The sequence below is a fragment of the Lactuca sativa genome, chromosome 7, assembly GCF_002870075.4.
Source record: "Lactuca sativa cultivar Salinas chromosome 7, Lsat_Salinas_v11, whole genome shotgun sequence".
Classification (NCBI taxonomy): Eukaryota; Viridiplantae; Streptophyta; class Magnoliopsida; order Asterales; family Asteraceae; genus Lactuca; species Lactuca sativa.
The window spans coordinates 68,739,892-68,762,655 of NC_056629.2; the positions used below are offsets into that span (position 1 = coordinate 68,739,892).

The 22,764-nt window shown below is 37.0% G+C and overlaps 2 protein-coding genes and 1 pseudogene across 5 annotated transcripts; 2 read left to right on the forward strand and 1 right to left on the reverse strand.

Annotated features, from left to right (window-relative positions):
• Positions 1–1,706: 1,706 nt before the first annotated feature.
• Positions 1,707–2,243, reverse strand: LOC111879781 (toll/interleukin-1 receptor-like protein). The gene has a single exon (XM_023876207.2). It carries the CDS (start codon positions 2,241–2,243, stop codon positions 1,707–1,709), a length of 537 nt encoding a protein of 178 aa, XP_023731975.2.
• An 11-nt stretch (positions 2,244–2,254) lies between these two features.
• On the forward strand, positions 2,255–13,407 carry LOC111879804 (disease resistance protein RUN1). Of its 4 annotated transcripts, XR_006184882.2 has the most exons (10): positions 2,806–2,881; positions 3,306–3,369; positions 3,464–4,446; positions 4,545–4,610; positions 5,406–5,630; positions 5,718–6,464; positions 6,607–7,189; positions 7,263–7,360; positions 12,994–13,119; positions 13,187–13,407. XR_006184882.2 is itself a non-coding variant. In XM_042896416.2 (8 exons), exons 1-8 carry the CDS (start codon positions 2,361–2,363, stop codon positions 13,030–13,032), a joined length of 3,420 nt encoding a protein of 1,139 aa, XP_042752350.1. In that variant the 5' UTR covers positions 2,255–2,360; the 3' UTR covers positions 13,033–13,407. The 4 variants fall into 4 exon arrangements, 2 of the variants coding, with proteins under 2 accessions (XP_042752350.1, XP_023732004.2); XR_006184880.2 differs by having other exon boundaries at positions 2,255–2,881; positions 3,306–4,446; XM_042896416.2 differs by having other exon boundaries at positions 2,255–2,881; positions 3,306–4,446; positions 12,994–13,407.
• On the forward strand, positions 11,561–12,491 carry LOC122194986 (30S ribosomal protein S4, chloroplastic-like; annotated as a pseudogene).
• Positions 13,408–22,764: the final 9,357 nt, after the last annotated feature.

Here is a 22,764-nt window from a genome sequence, read left to right on the forward strand (position 1 = left end):
GGTGTCATATAGTGGACGCCGGGCGTTCTCTCAGTAGCCCATTGGACCGATTTTTGGGCCTTAGGCCACTTGGGTTTTGGGCTTGATTAGTTGGGTTATGTATGGACAGAGTAAAATGGTCTTTTGCCCTTAATTTGATGAAGGATGATTTGGACCATTGTTTATGGGTTATAACCCTAATTGTTAATAAGGGTTATTTTGGGATATGTTTAGAGTGAGGAGTCGTGTTAGCAGCAGCTCGAGTGTGTAATTCAGTTATCTTCATTTAGAGGCGAGTCTCCTCATTATATGCATGGGTCAAAGGCACCAATATCGGCCCATTATTAGATTGTATATATATATATATATATATATATATATATATATATATATATATATATATATATATATATTGCTAGTTGTTATGTGATATATATGTGTTTTGTGATCGTGTTGAAATACACCCTAGGGCGGGACCCACTATGGTATGCCGGGTTGAAATACACCCTAGGGCAGGGCCCATTATGGCATGTTCAGGTTGAAATATATCCCAAGGCGGGGTCCATACTTGTTTATTGGGTTGAAATATACCCCAGGGCGGGGCCCAACTGTATGTTTGGTATGTGGTACTCTTGAGGAACTGACTAAGCCTTTTGCTTACGGTTGTGTTTATGGTTTCAGGTATTTCTGGTACTAAAGGGAAGGGCCCGACGTGATGACACAACATCCTCTCCTCATGTTTTCCGCACCTTTTTGGATATTATTACTCTAATGATTTGACATTGTATCTTGTGAATGTTTTGGAACTATTTGATGTTTGAAGCTCTTGGTTTTAAAATGAAAAATTTTATCATGATTCTTGGGATGTTATAGTTTAAAGAAATATTCAAGAATCAAACGAATCATGGAAAATCTAGTTTTTATGAAAGTTGATGGGATAATGGATCCATCAATTATCAATAAACCTTCATTAAGAACAAAAACAGTCAGTATACAGTGTTTAGCATCAAACTTAAGTTCCTCACAAATACAGTTCTTCATACTTGAATCACGAACCAAATTGACTACGCATAGTTCATTAATCGTGAAATTGAATAGGGAACCAACTAGGCATAATTCATTCTTGATGGTCTCAAATAAGGAAGTAGTAAGACAATATTCATACTAGATGGACTTAAACGTGGAACGAATAGTCCAATGTTCTTACCAGATTGAGGAACCAATACGCCAATGCTCATGCTGGATTTGACTTGAATGGGGAACCACCCGTGGCACATACTTCATTATTGAATGAAATTCCAACAATCATGATTCGATACATCATACATATACAAGATGTAAGAGTGATATAAATGATAGTTTTCAATAAATGGTTGTTTGTATCGGGTATGGTGAAGATTAGTTAATCTATATCCATCAACAATTATTAGATGTGTTATTGAGTTCATATATTTCTTATAATTATATTTATATCACTGTAATATAACAAATATAATAAGTTTGAAAAAAAATATCTCTTATGAAATAGAAGAAAATAATAAGATTGAACAAAATATTTTGATAATAATAAAATTGATGAAAATGATTATTTGGAAATAATAAAATTATTAGAAACGATATGTTGAAAATAATATAGCAATTATTATATGATAATGATGGAGGTTCTGGATTTTGCAGCTAGATGGAGGAACTGTTCGAAAAAAAAGGAAAATGTTAACTAGCATTTGTTATGGCGCGTTTTGGTGCATATGGAGAGCCCACAATGATATAGTATTTAATAATATGAACACCATTCCGGCGAAGGCGTTGTGATCTGTCCACTTTGAAGAGGCTTTGACTTCAATTGCAAAAGTTTTATTTTGTTTCCTCACATCAGAAGGATCAACGTGATAAAAAACAGGTAGAACGTAATGATTGTGCTCCCTTTTTTGTTGGAGGATCAACATAAGCTCGTCCAGGCACCAATAGGAAGTTGCATAGTTCTCTAACAACACAACTATTGAAGCCCTAGATTCTTTGATTGCTCTCTGGATCTCCGGCTTCAGTTCTTCACCCCTGTTGATATCGTCGTTATCCCTAAAAGCATCAATTCTTGATTGTTTTAATGTTTTGTAAAGATGATCGGTAAAAGAATAACGAGTATCTTCGCCTCTAAAGCTTAGAAAAACGTCATAGCTGCTGCCATTAGCGCCAGGAGAAGAAATAGAAGTCATTGAAACTGGATCTAAAAAGAATGAAAAGTAAGTCAACGGCAAAATTTTCATCTATTTAAACTGATATCGGCTGGGCCGCTGACCAACATCTAAAACAAGGTTAGAACATATACCTGACCAACATCCACCTTTATCAACAAATAACTTACTATATATCAGTTTAAATAGATGAAAATTTTGCCGATGACTTACTTTTCATTCTTTTTAGATCCAGTTTCAATGACTTCTATTTCTTCTCCTGGCGCTAATGGCAGCAGCTATGACGTTTTTCTAAGCTTTAGAGGCGAAGATACTCGTTATTCTTTTACCGATCATCTTTACAAAACATTAAAACAATCAGGAATTGATGCTTTTAGGGATAACGACGATATCAACAGGGGTGAAGAACTGAAGCCGGAGATCCAGAGAGCAATCAAAGAATCTAGGGCTTCAATAGTTGTGTTGTCAGAGAACTATGCAACTTCCTCTTGGTGCCTGGACGAGCTTATGTTGATCCTCCAACAAAAAAGGGAGCACAATCATTTCATTCTACCTGTTTTTTATCATGTTGATCCTTCTGATGTGAGGAAACAAAATAAAACTTTTGCAATTGAAGTCAAAGCCTCTTCAAAGTGGACAGATCACAACGTGAACCTGTGGAAGAAAGCTCTTAAGGAGGTAGCTGATTTGGCCGGCATGGTTCTGTCCGGGTATGCCATTGCTTCTCTTCTTGTAATTCAATCACTACTTAAATACAATTCAACTGATGCGACTTTGTCTAACAATTTGACAATTATATATTAATCTTAACATGGAGCAAAATTTTGGTCTCTACCTGTGGATTTTTTGTTGATAAATGTTTTGATAACTTTAGCATATTATTATTTCTTTGATTGAGAAGTTTGGAAAATACTGCGATGATTTCATTAGTTATGTCAATAAGTCAACAGCTGAAAGCTTCTTGATGCATCATATACAAGTTTGACTCATGACTGGAGCCAAAGAGTTTCTTTTTTTCTCACTGGATAAAATTTCCCCCATTTATTTATGTTAAATCTACAATTTTAATTCGAACTAATGGTATGGCATTATCCGCATTCCTGCTCATTTTCTTTATCCTTTTTGTAATTGCAGATCTGAAACAGACTTTATCGCAAATGTGGTTGATGCAATTGATTGTAAACTAGATATGAAACTAGTAAGTACTCCAGCTCATCTAATTGGAATGGACACTCGAGCTATAGGTATCGATTCTTGGTTGAAAAATGAGCAATCTGGTCCTAATGTTTTAGCAATTTGTGGCATGGGAGGCATTGGCAAAACGACACTGGCCCAATTCATTTATAACTCAAACAAGCAGGATTTTGAAAGCAGCAGTTACCTTGAAGAGATTGGAAAGCACTCCAAACAGCCTTTCGGTTTGCTTGGGCTACAAAAACAACTTCTCACAGACATTTTAGGCGGAAGGAATGCCAGGATATCTAATGTTTCAGAGGGTACAAGGAAGGTCGAGGAGGCCTTACAAGTGAAAAGGGTGCTTATTGTTCTTGATGACATTGATGGACATGAGGAATTAGGTGCTTTACTTGGAACAAAGGCGTTCCATACAAAAAGTAAGATCATAATAACTACGAGACTTCTAGATATAAATGCATGGTTTGGGTCCATATCTTGGAGGTGCCAGGTTGAAAAACTTGAATTGTTGAATGATCATGAATCATTAGAGCTTTTAAGTTGCCATGCATTTGGATCCAAAATTCCCATGGAAGGTTTCAAGGAGCTCGCAGTTGAATTAACGAAGTATTGTGGTGGAAACCCACTAGCTCTTAAAGTACTGGGCTCTTCTCTATTTGTTGATGCTGAGGACCCAAGGAAACAAAGTAACATAATAGAGATTTGGGAAAGTACATTGAATTCACTTTATCCATTGAAAGGTGAGCTTGACTGTAAAATCCAAGGTATACTACAAAAGAGCTTCGACTCCTTGCCACGAGCCAGTAACAAAGAGTTGTTTTTGCATATTGCTTTTTTCTTTGTTGGTGAATATGAGGATTATGTGGTAAAGATATTGGAGCATGACTGGCATGCAAAATCTGGGATCATGACTCTAATTAACAAATGCCTTCTTACCGTATCACCAAGTAACAAACTGATAATGCATCAACTGCTTCAAGAGATGGCAAGAAACATAGTCCTTCAAGAGTCCAAAGATCCTGCAAAACGTAGTAGAGTCTCGCAAAATTATGAATCTTATCGTTTGTTGGGAAAAGGAAAGGTAATTAAGAGCTTTTATGTGTATCTTTAAATTTACTTGCCCTATCACAGCCTACCATGCTAAAAAGTGTCCTCTTATTTCATGTCTTTCCTTAATAGGGTTCAGATTCAATTGAAGGTCTAGTACTTGACATGCGAAAGCTCGAGGAAGAGATGAGATCAGATGTAAGCCAAAGAAGTGAATTAATGTGGTTTATTAATAAATCAAGGGAATAATTACAGTTATTATCGTGATACATAATTGTCATACATCACTGTGAGTAGGAAACTTATGAGTCCTAAAGATCTAATCTAGTCCTTATGACCTTACCAATTTGACCAACTTTCTAGTGAATAAATAAATGAAATGAGAAACATGGAAATTCAAACAGGCTATTAGCTATTGCTTCAACTTGGAATGACATCTTCAATTAAGGTAGATGTCTTCCTAGTTCAACACTAAACAAGGAACTCTAAGCATTAACTTCTCATGTTTAGAACTTGAACGTAATCACTATTTTTCTAACTCCCATGATGGTTGAGTAGTGTTAGATTTGTTGAATATGATCGGTAGATGAGCTGTATGACTGGTTGCTTCCCTTTGACATGCCATTGTGTGCAACTATAATCACTCTGCTGTTTTCAACAGTAACTATGCATGTAAAGTTGCTCTAGAATTTGGGTTGTATCCGGGTTGAATTCCATCCTATAATTCTTTGGGAAAAATGTAAATATACCCTTAAATGTATATAAGCTTAGGTACCCAAACACACCATAATATGTCGTTTTGTTTGATATATTCATTATAATGTTTTCAAACTTCAACCCCTAACTTAATTTACTTTCAAGATTTTCGAAATTTCACTATTATCTTCCTCTTACATTACATCTTTTTGCCAAACACCTACTAGTTAGAAGTAAATCGAAATTTCACTCATATATGAGGTATACTAATTTATTCACTTAATGCTAAATTTGCAGCCATTAACCCTTAAAACTGGTTCACTTGCAAAGATGGACAAACTAAAATTGCTCCAGCTCAAATTTGTAGTACTCTCAGGGTCTTATAAGATCAATTTTCCAGAACTAAGATGGTTGTGCTGGCATGGATGTCCTTTAGAAACAATACCCTCCGGCTTATTGATGAGCAGCTTGGTGGCTATAGATATGAGTTATGGAAATTTGAAAAGGTTTGAACCTCCCAAGGTAGGAATAATTCTATGTTCAGTTTACCTTGGAAAATATTTGTGTAATGAACAATGATAAATTAATTAGGTTTTATTCTTGGAATAGGTTCTTAATTCACTGAAGATTCTAAATCTTAAAGAGTGTTACGAACTTGTCAGTATCCACAATCTTTCCCGACTTCCAAATCTTGAGAGTTTGATTCTCTGGAACTGTAGCAATCTTACTCATGTTTGTGAATCCATCGGAGGCCTTAAGAGTCTTGCTCTATTGGACTTTACAGGGTGCAAGTATCTTATGAAGACTTTAAAGAGCTACTTAAATCATGCGCAACAGTTTCCAGGTGTATGCACTGATGCAGGAATTCAACAATCTCCGTTTTTATTACCAGACTCGCTAAAATTGTTGTTTCTCAATAACTGCAACCTTGTAAAAAACAATGATGTTCCAGTGGTTTCTAGTGACCAATCATTATTTTACATGAATTTAGGAAATAATCTATTTGAGGTCCTGCCCAATAGCCTTAATCTTAAAACTCTTCGGGTACTAGAATTGACTTTTTGTCCAAATCTCAAGTGCCTCCTATGTCTCCCAAGTACACTAGAAGAGCTGTATACAAATTGGTGTTTTTCACTGGAGAAAATAACATTTGAATCAACCCGGTTCAGATTACGGGAATTTGTATATCGAGGTTGTAACAAAATCTCTGAAATTCAAGGCCTTTTCAAATTGGTGCCAATAGCAAAACATGATGAAGCCGATTTGGGTCATATGAAATGGATCAAAGCATATCAAGATTACTGGGTGGACCTAGTGGGTGATGAGATTACTAAAGAGAGATACCTGCCTATCCAGGTACCTCTCTCTCTCTCTCTCTCTCTCTCTCTCTCTCTCTCTCTCTCTCTCAAGTTCATGAATAAGCACACAAAAACACATCTATTCCGAGAAATTGGTTAGCATATGATTAAGTAGATATTTGTTCGATTTGTGTGGGCAGGTGTTGTATGAATATGGTATAATGAGCACATATCTGCCAGGCATAAGGGATGAAAACATGCCAATTCCTGATTATATGTCATCGATTCCGTTCTTATCCTTTCGTGTGCCTTCTACTGAAAAACATATGATCCGAGGATTAAATGTAACCTGCTTATACAGTCTATCAGGCGAGGATGAAGATATGTGGGTTTTGTTCATCAAAATAAGTAATATAACCAAGGGTCTTAATTGGATGTACAACCCTATGGTCTATTGCCAACCGAGATTTTATGAAGATGCTGTGTGGTTAAGCTATTGGCCAATTGGAAACATATTAGACACTGGTGATGAAATCAATGTGTCCATTGTGGGGAATGGATTGATGGTAAGTGAGTGTAGTGCCAGCTTTGTTTACATAGATGATGATGAATTAGAGCTAGAAAACTGCAAAAGTTACACGAAAGGGGAAGAAGTTATTGGAGGAGATCTATCTGATTTTGAGCTGACCACAGGAGCCTACTATCTTTGTCGTCGCGACTACTTCAAGATAACCACCCCTGATTGGTTAAAGGTGCTACTTGGTGATACCATTCCCTCTACAGGTACGATCCTCTTTTTGCTGATGGTTTTAGTCTACAAATAATGATAGGATCCTTACATCACACACTGTCATAGAGTTACGAGGATGGAGAAAATCTCGTCAGACACAACACTTAAAAGCATCATTTATGGAGCTCAAAACTTTCAGACCCTACGCTATTCCCAGACTGAATGTATGTATATTTATTCTTTATCCATTCTTTTTGGCATGAATTCCCATTAGTTGTCTGTGAATTTAAATCAGTTTGTTGCTTAAATCCCTCAACCAAACCCATTTCATAGAAATGAACATTTGAGGTATCCCATGCTACTGTGGAGGTTTTTGTTTATTATTAGAATAACTAGTAATTTCTTCCCTGGACCATTCCTTAATGTGTAGTTTCGGTCAGTTGTTTTTTTTTTAATGGTTGGTCCAAAATACCACTCTCTCCATATTTGGTCGATAAAACCTATAAACCAACACGATCAGCTTATGACCATTGATCAATCCATTTTCTGTGACAATGGCTTGTTTTAAGTGTATTTTGGTACATTTGACTTTTCCTTCTTCCATTCATCTTTATCTTCAACCTTAATTCTACATTTTTGCACCTCATCCTCACTATGAAATCAATAGAAATCTCTTTAGTTTGCTTGTGGACGTAGCTTGACTACCCTGATTGTGTGAACCACGTAAATTCCTGTGTTTTCTATATTTTCTTCGCAACATATATTGTGTGGAAATGAAACCCGTTACAGTCTTCATAGTCCATAATCAAATTTGTTGGATGAATTTGGGACCAGATTCAGGGCATTAGCTATCACCCACCATTTTGCGAGTTGGTTTTTGCCACTGTTTGAGTGTTTTATTTGTCTTTTCTTTGCTGGGTTCCCTCCTTTTCTTTTCTAACGTTCCATTAGTAGTTCCTTTGAAGTTGCTATTTTTCTGCAACTGTGTTTTGTCTTCATTTGATTAAAGATTGTTGATGGTGACCTTTTTTACAGCATTGATTTGCTCCGAGCAACCTACACATTTGTGATATCCCTTTTTTCATTTGCTTTCTTCGTAGAAGGGTACTTCTATCTTAGTGGTAGTCCAAAAAGGACTTGGCTACCGTAATAGTGTCATGGTGAAGTTCAACATGTGCCTAATCTTCTAATTTTTCCTTAAAGTATAATAAGGTGTTTCAATTTGATAGCTTATCAACCTCGAGTGTAATATTAGTGGAATCTTTTATATATTCGAAAAGTGTACCTTGTTGCTGTAGGTCTAATCTTTCCTCTTGCTTTTGAGCCTGCATTGTGAGTGTTGTTATAGTATTGCTTTGAATTCTTCGCTTATATCGATCACTCATATGCCTTTTGGATTGTCATCATGCTTCTTTCATTGCCAATCTTAGTGGCATCCTATCATAGGTAACTCACATGTATAAACACCAGAAATGCTCTATAAACACCAGATCTATGTATGAAAATGCATCAAGCACAACCATATCTGACTACATCTGAGAAATTGGTACGTCTTTGGCTTTAAATCTAAGAGGTTGATGATGTTTGGTGGCTTTTCAGACGATCTGAGGCGAGGAAGCTTGTTAGAAAACAAAAGGCTTTATGAAATGACATCTAAATGTCAGATCTTATTAGATCTATGTGGATCTGGTATGATGTGATCATCAATGATGGAGAAAAACTACATAAGAAATACAAGAAGGGGAGGAGGAGAAACTAATCAGACCCGGTGGTGGAACCACCATCAAGGCGTCGACTACCATGAAGTACATAATAACCACCATATCAACACCTAGAATACATCAAACACATCAGATTTGATGCAGATCCGGTGGTGTGTAAGTGGAGAACTAATAGAAAGAGATGGAGATGACCTAGAAGAGTTTCACCGGAGCTGCAAGACATTAATGATGGTGGCGGTTGAATGTAATGGTGGTGTTCATCAGTGTTAGAACTCAAACACATCATATCAGATACAGATCTAGTGGTTTTTCATCCAAGATCATCCAGAAAGAGATGGAAGCGAGTTTGTTGTGTTTCATCGGTGCTTCAACATCAATCTGATACGAGGAGGTGATGCTGCTTGTCATCATCGTAGAGCAGAATCGAGAGGTGTAGGAGGTGGTGGTGGTTGGAAAATCACAAATCGGGAAGGTCTAGTGCAACATTAGTAGGAAAATCGATCATCTGAAGTTGAAAAATCGCAGATCTGGAGACCGTAGGAAAATCACAGATCTGGAGGCTGCCGGAAAAATATAAAGTTGGATGTCTAGAGTGGTGGAGGTGGTGGTAGAACAACAACAGTGGAGGGAGGTGAAGGTGGTCTTCCGACGGTGGTTCTCTGATGGTGGGGGTGATGCGAGAAACGATGGTGACAACCTCATTAGGTGGTGGTGGTAACAGGGAATGTGTGTTCTTCAAAAATGGTGGGAGAGTTTGAAATGATTTATAATTTGAAAAGATAGATCTGATTTTAAAATAAAGCATTTGTATGTTTTTGTATTGTTTATGTTAAATAGACAAAAATACCTTTAATCAAATGGTTCTTAACTTTTAGTGGTTCTCATTTGAACTTTTACCATATATATATATATATATATATATATATATATATATATATATATATATATATATATATATGGGGTTCTATAAAAATCAAATAAGTGAGGTTCTAAAGAAAGAGATGGAGAATATGTATTATTATCTAGACTCTTAATGAATATGTATTCATATCAATTAATTGGTAGAAGAGAGACTCATAAAAATTAATCATGTGGTAGGAACCAGATTTGGACCAGTGACACGAGGATTTTCAGTCCTCTGCTCTACCAACTGAGATATCCAAACTATTCATCATGTCTTATACTCATTTTCATTTTACTAGAGAACTTGGGTCTATGTCAATTGAAAGGGTATTACAAACCCTCATCACGGAGCTATAATTTGTTAAAACAACTTTGTAAGTTTCAGTATGAATAAAAATATTGATCGTGAATCAGTCAAATGGGGATTCCTTGCTCAAAGATGTTCGTTTGTACATGTATCATATATAACACATGTAGTTTTACGGTCATTGTATAAAGAGTAGTGAATGAGAAAGACATAAGGAGTTTTGAACCGCTAACGAAAAAATGATAAAGAAAAAAAGGATACGATAAAGAGTTAGGGAGCCAAATGGTCTTTTTGGGGATTAAGGGACTTGAACTCACACGATTTTTGAAATCGACAGATTTTCCTCTTACTATAAATTTCATTCTTGCCGGTATTGACATGTAGAACGAGACTCTATCTTTATTCTCATTCGATTAATCAGTGATTAAGTTCTTCAAAAGATCTATCAGATTATGGAGTGCATGGTTTGATCAATGAATATTTGATTCTTTCTTCAATATGGAATCAATTAACAACAATTCTTCTCTAGTATGTATACAGGTTTATCCTTCATCTTTTCTAAAGTTTCGATAGAAGGATTCCCCTACTAATGTAAAACAATCAACTCCATTCGGTAGAATAGCTTCCATCAAGTCTCTGCACCTATCCTTTTTTATTTTCACATTCTAAACCATTGTTTGTTTTTGGAAAACTTGATTTGGCTCAGGATTGCCCATTTTATTAACTCCAGGGTTTCTCTGAATTTGAAAGTTATCACTTAGTAAGTTTCCATACCAAGGCTCAATCTAATTAAATTCGTAGCGTCTACCGATTTCTCCATATCCCCCTTTTTGAGATGAAAATCTCATTGTGATCCCGTTCCCCTTTTTCTTTCATTTATACCGAAACCGTTGAATTCATTAGATAGATGCCGATTCTTGTCTAGAAAAAGTGTTTTCTCTTATTTGTCTTTGATTTCTTCTCTATCCTCTTTCATCTTCTATATCTATAGTAGCCTTATATTCGGTCCAATCAAAAATGGTTTTTTTCATTTCTGTACCGGCAATTCAATATAGGTGGATACATATGTTATACATCTGCTTCTCTTCCACTCATTTACCCGTGAAATTTCGAATACTTTAACGGTCGATTCTTTTCTTATTAAAAAAAATATTTAATTGTGTTAAAAAAATGTAAATTCTATATCGCTAGATCAATCGTTATATTCTATAATATTTAATAGTTATTTGAAATTCTATATTCTATTCTTTAATATATTAATATTCATTATGAATAGAGAATATGAATAGCTAAGAATTAAAATAGTATAATAGTGAATATCAAAGATTCTAAGAGTTTATTGAATTCTTATACATATCGAATTTATATCGAATTTATGTTATGTGAGTCTGCTTAGCTTAGAGGTTAGAGCATCGCATTGTCATCGGTTCGATTCCAATAGTCGGCTTTTCTCTATTTATTTTACTCTATGTTTTACGTGATTGATGATGCATCCTTGAAATCAAAGAATATTGAAAAAAAAATGTTCACCTCTTTTGGAAAAAGCCCTTGATTTATTATGTGATAGTAATTTTCAACTATCTAACGAAAAAATCATTTTCTTTTTCTATAGATAGAATATAAAGATCTGGACATTTATCCAACTCATCTCATTATTCTTTAATAGAATAACCAAGTAAATTTCACTTTATTTAGAATTTAGTTCATTTTTAGTTTAGGTTTATTCCGTAGAATGAAATTTCATCAATAAGAATTAATAATTAAATATAAATAAAGAGTCTTCATGTCGCATTACCGAGGTCCTTGTTTCAAAAAAATACGCCACCTTGGGCCTTTACCAGGGTTAACTAATAAAAGGCCCAGATCTGGAAGTGATCTTAGAAACCAATCGCGTTCATGGAAAAAATCTCAATATCGAATTTGCCTAGAAGAAAAAAAATTGTTTTTTGATTATGATCTTACAGAACGACAATTACTTAAATACGTTCGTATCAATGGAAAGGCAAAAGGGTCAACAGGTCAGGTTTTACTATAATTACTTGAAATGCGCCTTGATAACATTCTGTTTGCTTGGGTATGGCTCTGACTACTTCGGGAGGTCGCTAGTTAGTTAACCATAAACATATTTTAGTCAATGGTCGTATAGTAGATATAGCAAGTTATCGCTGCAAACCCCAAGATACTATTGTGGCGAGGGATGAACAAAAATCTAGAGTTCTAATTTAAAATTCTCTTGTTTCATCCCCCCTGTGAGGAATTGCCAAATCATTCGACTCTTCAACCATTCTAAATAATGGATTAGTCGATCAAATAATAGATACTAAATTGTTCGGTTTGAAAATAAATGAATTGCTAGTTGTAGAATATTTTTCTCGTCGGACTTAAACCTAACAAAAATAAAATCAACAATCTAGGAATCAAGGGTTCGACCCATTTTATATATATAAATAAAGTCAACCTATATATATATATATATATATATATATATATATATATATATATATATATAGAGAGAGAGAGAGAGAGAGAAACGATCGGGTGAGGACTTTTTTTTCGGTGAGTACTCGTGAGGAAACCTTTAAAATATTTTTAAAAAAAAATATAATTCATAAAATCGAGCATAATACTATATCAGAAAGAAAAAAAATTGAAAAAAAACTTTGGATTATTATATTTGAAGCATGGATCATTTTTATGATCCATGATTCAGTTTTTATGATCTATGATTTAATTTTAATGATTAAAAAAAAATTTCCAATTTTTTCCCCTCCGATATAGTACTATGCTCGATTTTATAATTTGTATTTTTTTTTTCAATTTTTTTATGGTGTCCTCCGATGTAGGTTTATTTGTTTTAATCTAAATTGCATATTGATTTGATCTTAGATTTAAAATTGAAGTTGTGCTTTATTTTGATTTATCAAAGGTTGATAGTAGAAGTATGGGTATGGAGGAAAGATTATGAAGGCGGATACAGTAAAAGGGATGCTATCAAGGGAATACAAAGAGAAGAGAAAAGAGAGCATGAGAGGAAACTATAATATCTAAGCGGGTAAACGGTAATATTATATGATAATTCAAAACATTATCTGTCATTTTATTTGTGTTATATTTTACAGGTGATGTTATTTAGCTTCAATACCAGTATTCAAAATTGTAGTATTTGATATCCTCAACAAGCAACATGAAACTGCTGGAGTGTGAGCCCCAACTTACTGCGCAGGCGTCACTAGATCTGATCAGGCATATGGAAAGATACCAGAAGGATAAGATGTTTATTACAAGGAAAATGGAGATAGGAGATGATGAGCTTTTATATATATATATATATATATATATATATATATATATATATATATATATATATATATATATATATCGGTAAGAAATTTTTTTTTGTAGGAAGGTAAGAAGTTTTTTTATACATATTTTTTTGACGAACAAAATAAATGAATCACTAGATGATTCACAAGAAAAAAAATTTCAAAAAAACATCTTCATGATTCATTTTTAAGAAAATTAAGAAAATATTCATTTTTATGACAATTTTAGTAAATAACAACAAAATCATTGTATAAATGAATTATCAACATGTTTTTTTGAGAATTTTTTCTTATGAATCATCTTACAAATGAATCATGTGATGATTCATTTTGTTTGTTTGCTAAAAAAATATGTAGAAAAAAACTTCTTACCTTCCTACCAAAATTTTCCTTCTTATTTGATCTTGACTCTATATATATATATATATATATATATATATATATATATATATATATATATATATATATATATATATATATATATATATATATATATATATATATATATTAAATGGATGCAGAGGCCTGAAATTCTTTTGAGAGTACCAAATTTATGATGGTGCAAGGTGATGCTTTTGGAAGTCTTGAAGATAAATCTTTGGTTTGATATTGGATTATGGCGATAGGTGGCGTTGTTATTAGGAAAATTTTATAAGGATTTGTATCTTAAATGTATGTGGCAGTGAGGCTCATGTTACTAGTAGAAAAAAGGCTTTTAATTACATGCATGTGTTATTTAAGGGTACAAATGGCATGTAAATGTCTGCCCTTGAAGCCTTATACATAAATGAAAGATGACAGACATCTGTCGGTCATTCATATATGACATGCATTTACGACAAACATTGTATGCCGTGATTGTTTATGTACTTTTATAACGACATGCATTTACGACAAACATTGTATATTGTATGTCGCAATTTTATGTACCTTTTGAAAAAACAGAAATACATTTATGAAATCTAATTATGACAGACAATTTGTATTTTGAAGACTTAATACACAAAGTCTAGAAAATGGGGGTTTTGCCAATTAATTCCTTACTCTTTATACATTTAACTTATTTACTTTTTTATTCAATTTCCATAATTGCATTGTTATTTTCTCAATTGTTAAAAACATTGAGGAGAGGCGCTAAAATTAACTCAATGTGTATACAAAATTACCTCAATGTGTATATGACAAAGGGCTTCTAGTCGAGCGTTATCTGGTGTTGTCATCCCTCTTTGAGGTCGAGGGTTCAAGTCCTGCAAGGGACATAGGTGAGGATTTAGGAGAATTGTAGGAGTAGAATATAGTAGATTTTTTTTTCCAAAAAAAAAAATAAAAAATAAAAAACACTACCATATTATTATTATTTTTTGAAATACTATTTTTGCTGTCTTATTACCTAAAAAAGATAGAAAATAGTCTTTATAGCATAAGTAAATTATAAATTAAATAAACATTAACATATCGAAGCCTTCACATTACGTTTACCGATTAAATTTCTCTATTTCTACCTTATTGTCAGCCAACAACAACAAAAAGGAACAGATAAAAATAATTAAGTAAAACACATGAAGATGGCATAAAAAGTGAAACATGTCCTAAATTACCTTAATAGCCTCATCTAAATCGGCTATTGCATCTTCTCTACTAGATTATTTGTGTATTGTGTAATAACTCTAATACTATATAAACTTACACCAACATTATTGATGGTGATAATATGACTCGTTTGGATTCTTGGCGAGAAATGGTGTAGAAGGTTGCTTCTAAACTTTCGAATTGGAAATTTAAGACCTTATCGATAGGCAAGAGGTTGACCCTAGTCAAATCAGTGCTCGGTGTTGTTCCAACTTACTTCATATCGATTTATAAACCTCATAAAGGTGTTTTTATCTAAGTTAGAAACTTTATAAAATAAATTATTCTTAGGGATGAGATGGACGAGAAAAAATACCTCTTGTTAGGTAGAAAATTATTTTAGCTCAAAAGAAATATGGGGTATGGGTGTTAGTAGTTTGTTTGCTCTTAGGGGGATTTGGTGTTTCTTGACTAACCTTATGGCTCTTTAGGTATCGGTTATTTAACGCCCAGATTCGTCAGGTAAAACTCTTTCATTAAAACTCTTTTAACCTTAGACTAGACTCGAGTACGTTGGGCATACATAAGGTACACACGACGTACACCCTTTACATGCACGGATCGAGGTGATCCTTATATATGTTGGGCGTACTCAAGCCAGAGACAAACACTAAATTTTAAGGTATGCACCCTATTTAAGCACATTAATCCCTTCACCTTCTTTACCTTATCAGCCCCCTTTCCTTTTAATGCTAATCTCGAAACCCCAGCCATCTTGAGTGCATATTGAGATTACAAAGAGATTTTGGGTGTTCTTTTGTGGTTTCGAAGAAGAATTAAGCCTAAGGAGAAGCAAATGATAAGAAGAAGCTTTTAGATCCAGAGTTTGTATATCATTTCTAGCTCATTTTAGGTATAAAGTCTGAAATTGTTCATTCTTAGCTTAGATCTAGGTTTAGGGGAAGAGTTAGCATCTTTTGGTCCCATAACTTGGTCTTTTGGAGTATGGGCTACTCCAAACCATTTAAGTTGTCCTTTTTTACTCTTAGAGGTTCATGAAGTCATAAAAATCGTATCTTGAAGGTTAATACTCAACCATGCATGAGTTGGTGACCATTTAAGAGAGAGAGAGAGAGAGAGAGAGAGAGAAGGCTTAATTCATGGTTTGAGTCGTATTAAGGCATGCAAGAGCATAAAGTTTGTAAATTTATGACTTAAGACACTTTTATGAACTTGGATATAAAATTTGGGCATTAAAGCTTAATGGGTTAAGACATTGGAGCAAGTTTGGGCTGACTGACCAGTACATCATGCGTAGTCCTGAGTACGCTGCACATTGTAACACTCTAAATCAGGTATTACTCTTTAGACCCTTGAAATGGAAAAGATGGCCTAAAAGGTCCCTTAGTACGTGGGGCGTACTCTAGGAGTACGTTTATCGTACTAAGGATGCATAAACGTGGAGGTTGGTCACGTACGCAGGGCGTACGTATAGGTACACGGGGCGTACGCGACAGAGGGCCAGCACCCTAATTCTCGGACTTGACACCTATTTAAACACCCTTACCCTCTTAGAACAAACCCTAATCAATCTCCATAACATCCTTTCACCCTTTTGCACCAAGGATCCCTTGTGAAAGTGTTTTTGAGCTTAAAGAGTGTATTTGTTGCCATTTTAGAGTTCATTCAAGAAGAAGGAATTGATAAGCATGCTTCGAGTGACATTAGGCTTCAAGAATTTACATCTAGTTCACCTTCAAGAGCCTCTGGAGGTATAAAGTCTTGATCTTTCCATCTTATTCATTAGGTCTAGCTAGTGTTTTCTATATAGTCCCATTAGTTAGTTTTGGACCTTCTCTTGATAGTTGAGCAGCTCCAGAGACTGAAATAGTTAGATCTGAGCCTTGTAAGCATGCTAGTTGCATCAAGGTGCTAGGTTAAAGAGTATCTAGACTCCATGCATGAGTTTGAAGCTTTATATGAAGTCCTAATGTGAATAATGTAGTTTTTAAGTTCCATATAACATGCAAGGGCATAAAGTTGCCAACTTTATGCCCTAGGACGTCTTAATGAGCTCAGATATGATATTGGACGTTAGAATGTCGAGTATTAAGCACTTAATGGAAGATGGTGCATAATCTTTTTGTACATTGGGTGTAACTTAGAGTACGCAGCGCGTACAACTCGGGGACTCAGTATGCTGCGCGTATCAGGGTGGTACGCAAGGCGTACACACCTCAGATGGATTCGGGCTTGATTTGGGCTTGTAAACCATTTGGTCCTTAATTAGTCATTGGGCCTAGTCACGTTTTGAGTTAGTGGGCCAACTTATCTATTTTGGGCCATGGTTACTGCGAGTGGGCTTTATTGGGCCATGAGGCCCATTAATGATTTTGAAGATGGACTTTGGGCCCATTAGCAAAGGAAGACATTTTGGGACATTATGAAAGGACTTGGGGTTTGGGTCCTCTAATTGGATGATGTTCAACCCTAACTTGGGTTAATGGTATAATTGTTCAACACGTTTGGTCACAGACTATTATTAGAGCAGCTTTCGGATTCAGCAGACAGAGGCGAGTCTCCTCACCATACCAGTGGGTCGAAGTCACCAAGGCCGTCCCATTTATATGTTATGTGGAATTCTAGTTGATTGTGGGATATGTGATATGATAGTTATCTTTATGATACTAGTATGGAAGACCACGGGGATTCCCGTGGAAGTAGACTAACACCATGCGGGGGTTCCCATGGCATTCAGTTTAAGACCTTGGATGGTTTCCATGGCATCCTAGTATGTTGTACATTTAGTTTATATGATATTTTTTGTGTTAGGAAAGACCACGTGGGGGTTCACATGGCAGACAGTTAAGACCATGTGGGGGTTCCAATGGCAGTGGGTTAGGACCATGTGGGGGTTCCAGTGGCACCCAAAGTAAGACCTTCGAGGTTTTTCACGACATCCTTATAGGTTGATATGCATGGCTTATGTCGTTTATGTAGCTTTTATAGCTAATATGATTATGTCATTATGTGCTTTGTGTAGGGTATGCTCTGGAGAACTCACTAACAATTAGCTTATAGTTAGTGGATTTGTTTCAGGTACATATGGGCCTAAGGGCAAGGGCAAGGCTTGATGATGTGGCATGCACTCTCTCTCAGGCATTTTTATGGGACAATCTGATGTTTTGAATAATATTGTTGATGTTATGAATTTGAAAACAAATGTACTTGAGATTTTATGGTTTATTGGGAATGTTTTTAACTATTCAAAAATGAAAATTTTCTTTTGAAAATTTGGGTTGTTACAAGTTGGTATCAGAGCCTTTGTTTGAGGGATTCAGGTACACTCTCGGGTGTGTCAAGAATCAAACTAAGGAAATGGTAAAATTGTTTTAAAAAATCAAAGTTAAAAATACTTAAAATGGAAAAGAGGAGAGTGCAATGTGCGTAATCGGCCGAGCCAAGTAAGTAGTTCCCCCAATATGTTAGCCATGTTATACTGATATATAAGTTATGATACTAGTATGAATCTTGTTATGTGTATGCTTTCAAAATTGTATACGATTAGGGTCTTATAGCCTCAGAATGATTAATTTGGCCTTATTTTCTATTCCTTGTCTGGTTGTGGTCTTAAGGTAGATTCTATTATTCGAAAGTCTATTTGATCCTATTCTGTGTCTAATTTGCATGCATAAGGCAACCTGTTACGATTGAGTAATGATTTGATATGGATGGAGTAAATATAAGGATAGCCTAGGATTTGAGCTATGCAGTAGAGCCTTGGGGGAAGGTACAGATAGGTGTGGAAGGTAGTATTAGGCCCATACTACTAGAAGCACAGGACCAGTACCCGAACCAATGTTAGATCTGGACGCTCTAAGGAGAAACAGTATGGGAGGATTTTCTTTTTGGACATCCTGATCATTACATTTTATGATATTGCAGTTCAGTATGGTGGTGACATGATTTGGAGTAGGGGGATCAGGATCAAGATCTGGATTTGGGTCGGGGGACACTAGCGAGCCCATTGATGAGAGGTTGCGCTAACTTATTGCAACTGAGGTTATGAGGTGCATCCTTGATGCTACCCCAATGATTTTTGGGACGGTCAAGGAAGGGATGATGGAGATCATTGAGGAGAGGCTTAGGGCATTCAAAGCTAAGATTGTTGCGGGCCAGGACGGGGCCCGAACTCCCTCGTTTTGGGAGTTTAATGCGTGCGGAGCGCCAGAATTCTTCGGGGTCAGGGACCCCATAGTTAGCCGACGTTGGGTGGCGGACATAGAGAACACCCAGCACACAAGATCTTGCCCTGGTGCGGAAAAGGTGGGTTTTGCTTCGTGTATGCTGAGGGATCGAACCTAGGATTGGTGGGGAGAGGTTACTAGCCAGGTGAGAGCAGCCAAAGTGGCTGAGATGACGTGGGCAAAGTTTGTTAATCTCTTTGATCTGGAGTTTGCATCACCTATTGAGGTGCAGCGATTAGTGAGGGAGTTCCAGGAACTCCAACAGACTACCGAGATTGTGGCGGAGATCACCTCCAAGTTTCGGGAACAAGCATTGTTGATCCTATAGTATGCTACAGACGAGGACATGTGGAGTACGAGGTATCATTCCATGTTGAGGGATGATATACGGGAGTTTGTGAGCTTTACATGGTGCTAAACCCTGAACAAGATGGTGGAGAAGGCCCGTGAGTGGGAGATGGAGTTGGATTTCGCACCAAGCGGAAACCAGAGTAGGCATATATAGTTGTGGGTCAGACTAAAAATCCTAAGACCTCTGATTCTTCTGGTTGGAGCCAGCAGGGTCGTGGCCGGTGTGCCAAGTGTGGGAGATCTCATGATGGTGTTTGTCAGGGAATGGGACCCAGTATGTTATACATGTGGTCAGTTGGGCCACGTAAGCAGGGAGTGCCCCAAGAAGGGCTTGATTTGTTTCCACTACAACCTGACCGGCCGTAAAAAGGTTGGTTGTCTGAGGTTACAGGGAGGGGGAGCAGTGGTTACGCATGCACTCGCCACACCTGCTGAGGCGGATGTTCCAGCGGTGAAGAGTCATGCATTTCAGTTGACTACCAAGGAGGCTCGGGCAACGCCAGATGTCGTGGCAGGTACGTGTTTCATCTTTCTTACTTGATATTGATTTGTATTGCTTATGTGTGTGTGTGTGTGTATATATATATATATATATATATATATATATATATATATATATATATGCTCATGTATAGGGACCTTTTTGGTCAATGGTAAGTCGGCTCATGTTCTATTCGACTCGGGTGATACCCAATCGTTTGTATATCTTGCGCTTAGCAAGAAGTTTTGGGATGCGCCAGGGACTTTGGACTCCTCTCTTGAGGTTGAGATTGTGGACGATCATACTGTGAGTGCTGCGAGGGTGTATCGGGAATGTGTCATGAATGTTCTTAGGGATAGGTTTCGTGCGATCTAGTCCCGATAGCGTTGCGAGGGTTGAAGGTGATCATCAGGATGGACTGGTTGGGGGCCAATGGGGCCATGATAGATTGCGAGCGCCAACTGGTGAGGGTTCGAACCCCAAGTGAGGGAGAACTGGTTATTTGTGGGGAGAGGGCCTCACAGGGGCCAACCCTCTGTTCAGCTGTGAGGTCTAGGAGACTTCTTCAGCAGGTTTGTTCAGGATTATTGGCATATATCTCGGATATGATGGTTGAGATCTCGACAGATTTGGGCAATGTACCGGTTGTACAGGAGTTTCGGGATGTCTTTCCCGAGGAGTTACCTGGAGTGCCTCCGAAGAGGCAAGTAGAGTTTCTCATTGATTTGGTGTTGGGTGCAGCTCTGATAGCCAAGACACCGTACTTGCTAGCTCCGCCCAAGATGCAGGAGCTATCTACGCAGCTTCAGGAGCTGCATGACCGAGGGTTTATTCGTTCAAGCAGTTCCCCGTGGGGAGCACCGATCCTATTCGTGAAAAAGAAGGATGGGTCACACAAGATGTGTGTTGATTATCGAGAGCTGAACAAGTTAACGGTGAAAAACAGTTATCCGCTTCCAAGGATGGATGATTTGTTTGATCAGCTACAGGAGGCATCTTGGTTTTCCAAGATTAATCTCCGGTCGGGGTACCACCAGATGAGGATTTGGGATGAGGATATACTGAAGATAGCTTTCAAGACTCGGTATGGGCACTATGAGTTTGTGGTGATTCCATTTGGGCTCACTAACGCCTCAACAACGTTCATGAACCTCATAAACAGGGTGTATAGACCGATGTTGGATCGGTCAGTGATCATGTTTATCGATGATATTTTGGTCGATTCTAAGACCAAGGAGTAGCACGAGCAGCATCTGAGGGAGGTATTGGAGACACTAAGAACGGAAAGGCTTTATGCCAAGTTCTCAAAGTGTGATTTCCGGTTGCGAGAGGTGCAGTTTTTGGGGCACATCATCAACCAGGAGATTAATTTTGTGGATCCAGCCAAGGTAGAGGCACTGATGTAGTGGAAAGTACCAAAGAACGTATCTGAGATTCGTAGCTTCTTGGGTCTAGCGGGGTACTATCGGAGATTCATCTAGGATTTCTCCAAGATTGCGGTACCTTTAACCTACCTAACCAAGAAGAATGTGACATGTCAATGGGGCCCAGATCAGCAGTTGGCTTTTGAGACCCTGAGACAGAGGTTATGTGAGGCTCTGATTCTCGTACTACCTGAGGGGTTGGATGATTTGGTAGTGTAATGTGATGCATCGATCTCGGGGTTAGGCATTGTACTGATATACCAAAGGTATGTGATTGCGTATGCCTTGAGGCAGTTGAAGCCTCCCGAGGAGAAATACCCCACTTACGACCTGGAATTTGGGGATGTGGTGTTTGCCATTAAGATTTGGTGGCACTATTTGTATGGAGTTCAATGCACCATTTTCACTGACCACAAAAGTTTAAAGTATTTGATGGATCAGTAGAACCTAAACATGTGACAGAGGAGGTGGTTAAATGTACTGAAAGATTATGACTGTGAGATCTTATACCATCCAGGAAAGGCCAACGTGGCGGCCAATGCTTTGAGCTGTAAGACAGCGGGTTCCCCGATTGGGAACATTTGTTTGAGGATGACAATGATCTCTCCATTGCTAGATATGATCAAGGAGGTTCAAGTGGAGGGCTTGAAGAAAAATAACGGGAAGATAGAGGGGATTCAGGGTCAGTTTCCCTTGTTTGTTTGGGATAGTCAAGGTGTTCTGATACAGTGTGGTCGGATGTGGGTACCAATAACCGAGGGTGTGAGACTAAAGATCCTGGAGGAAGCACACAGATCCAAGTTCTCTATTCACCTAGGGGCCACAGAGATGTATAGGGATCTGAGGTTGACTTACTGGTGGCCCTGCATGAATCAGGAGATATCATGGTTCATGGAGCGATGCTTGACCTGCAGGAAGGTCAAGGCCGAACATCAGAGGCCTCATGTCAAGGTTCAGCCGTTACCCATTCGTATGTGGAAATGGGAAGAGATCACCATGGAATTCATCACAAAGTTATTGAGGACAGCAAGGGGTGTGGATGCCATATAGGTTATTGTGGATAGACTGACGATGAGTGTCCATTTTATTCCGATCTCCGAGAGCATCTCTGTTGAGAAATTAGCGAATATTTATGTGCGAGAGGTGGTGGTTGTTGGTTTTTATGTATTACAACAATCCTATGGTGCACATACAACCCTAATGCTTTGGATCTAAGTTTTCAATAGTTATACATGCAACAAAAATTATCCAAAGCATGAAGCCTACAACTAGCATACAATTTGATATTTAAATCATAAAATA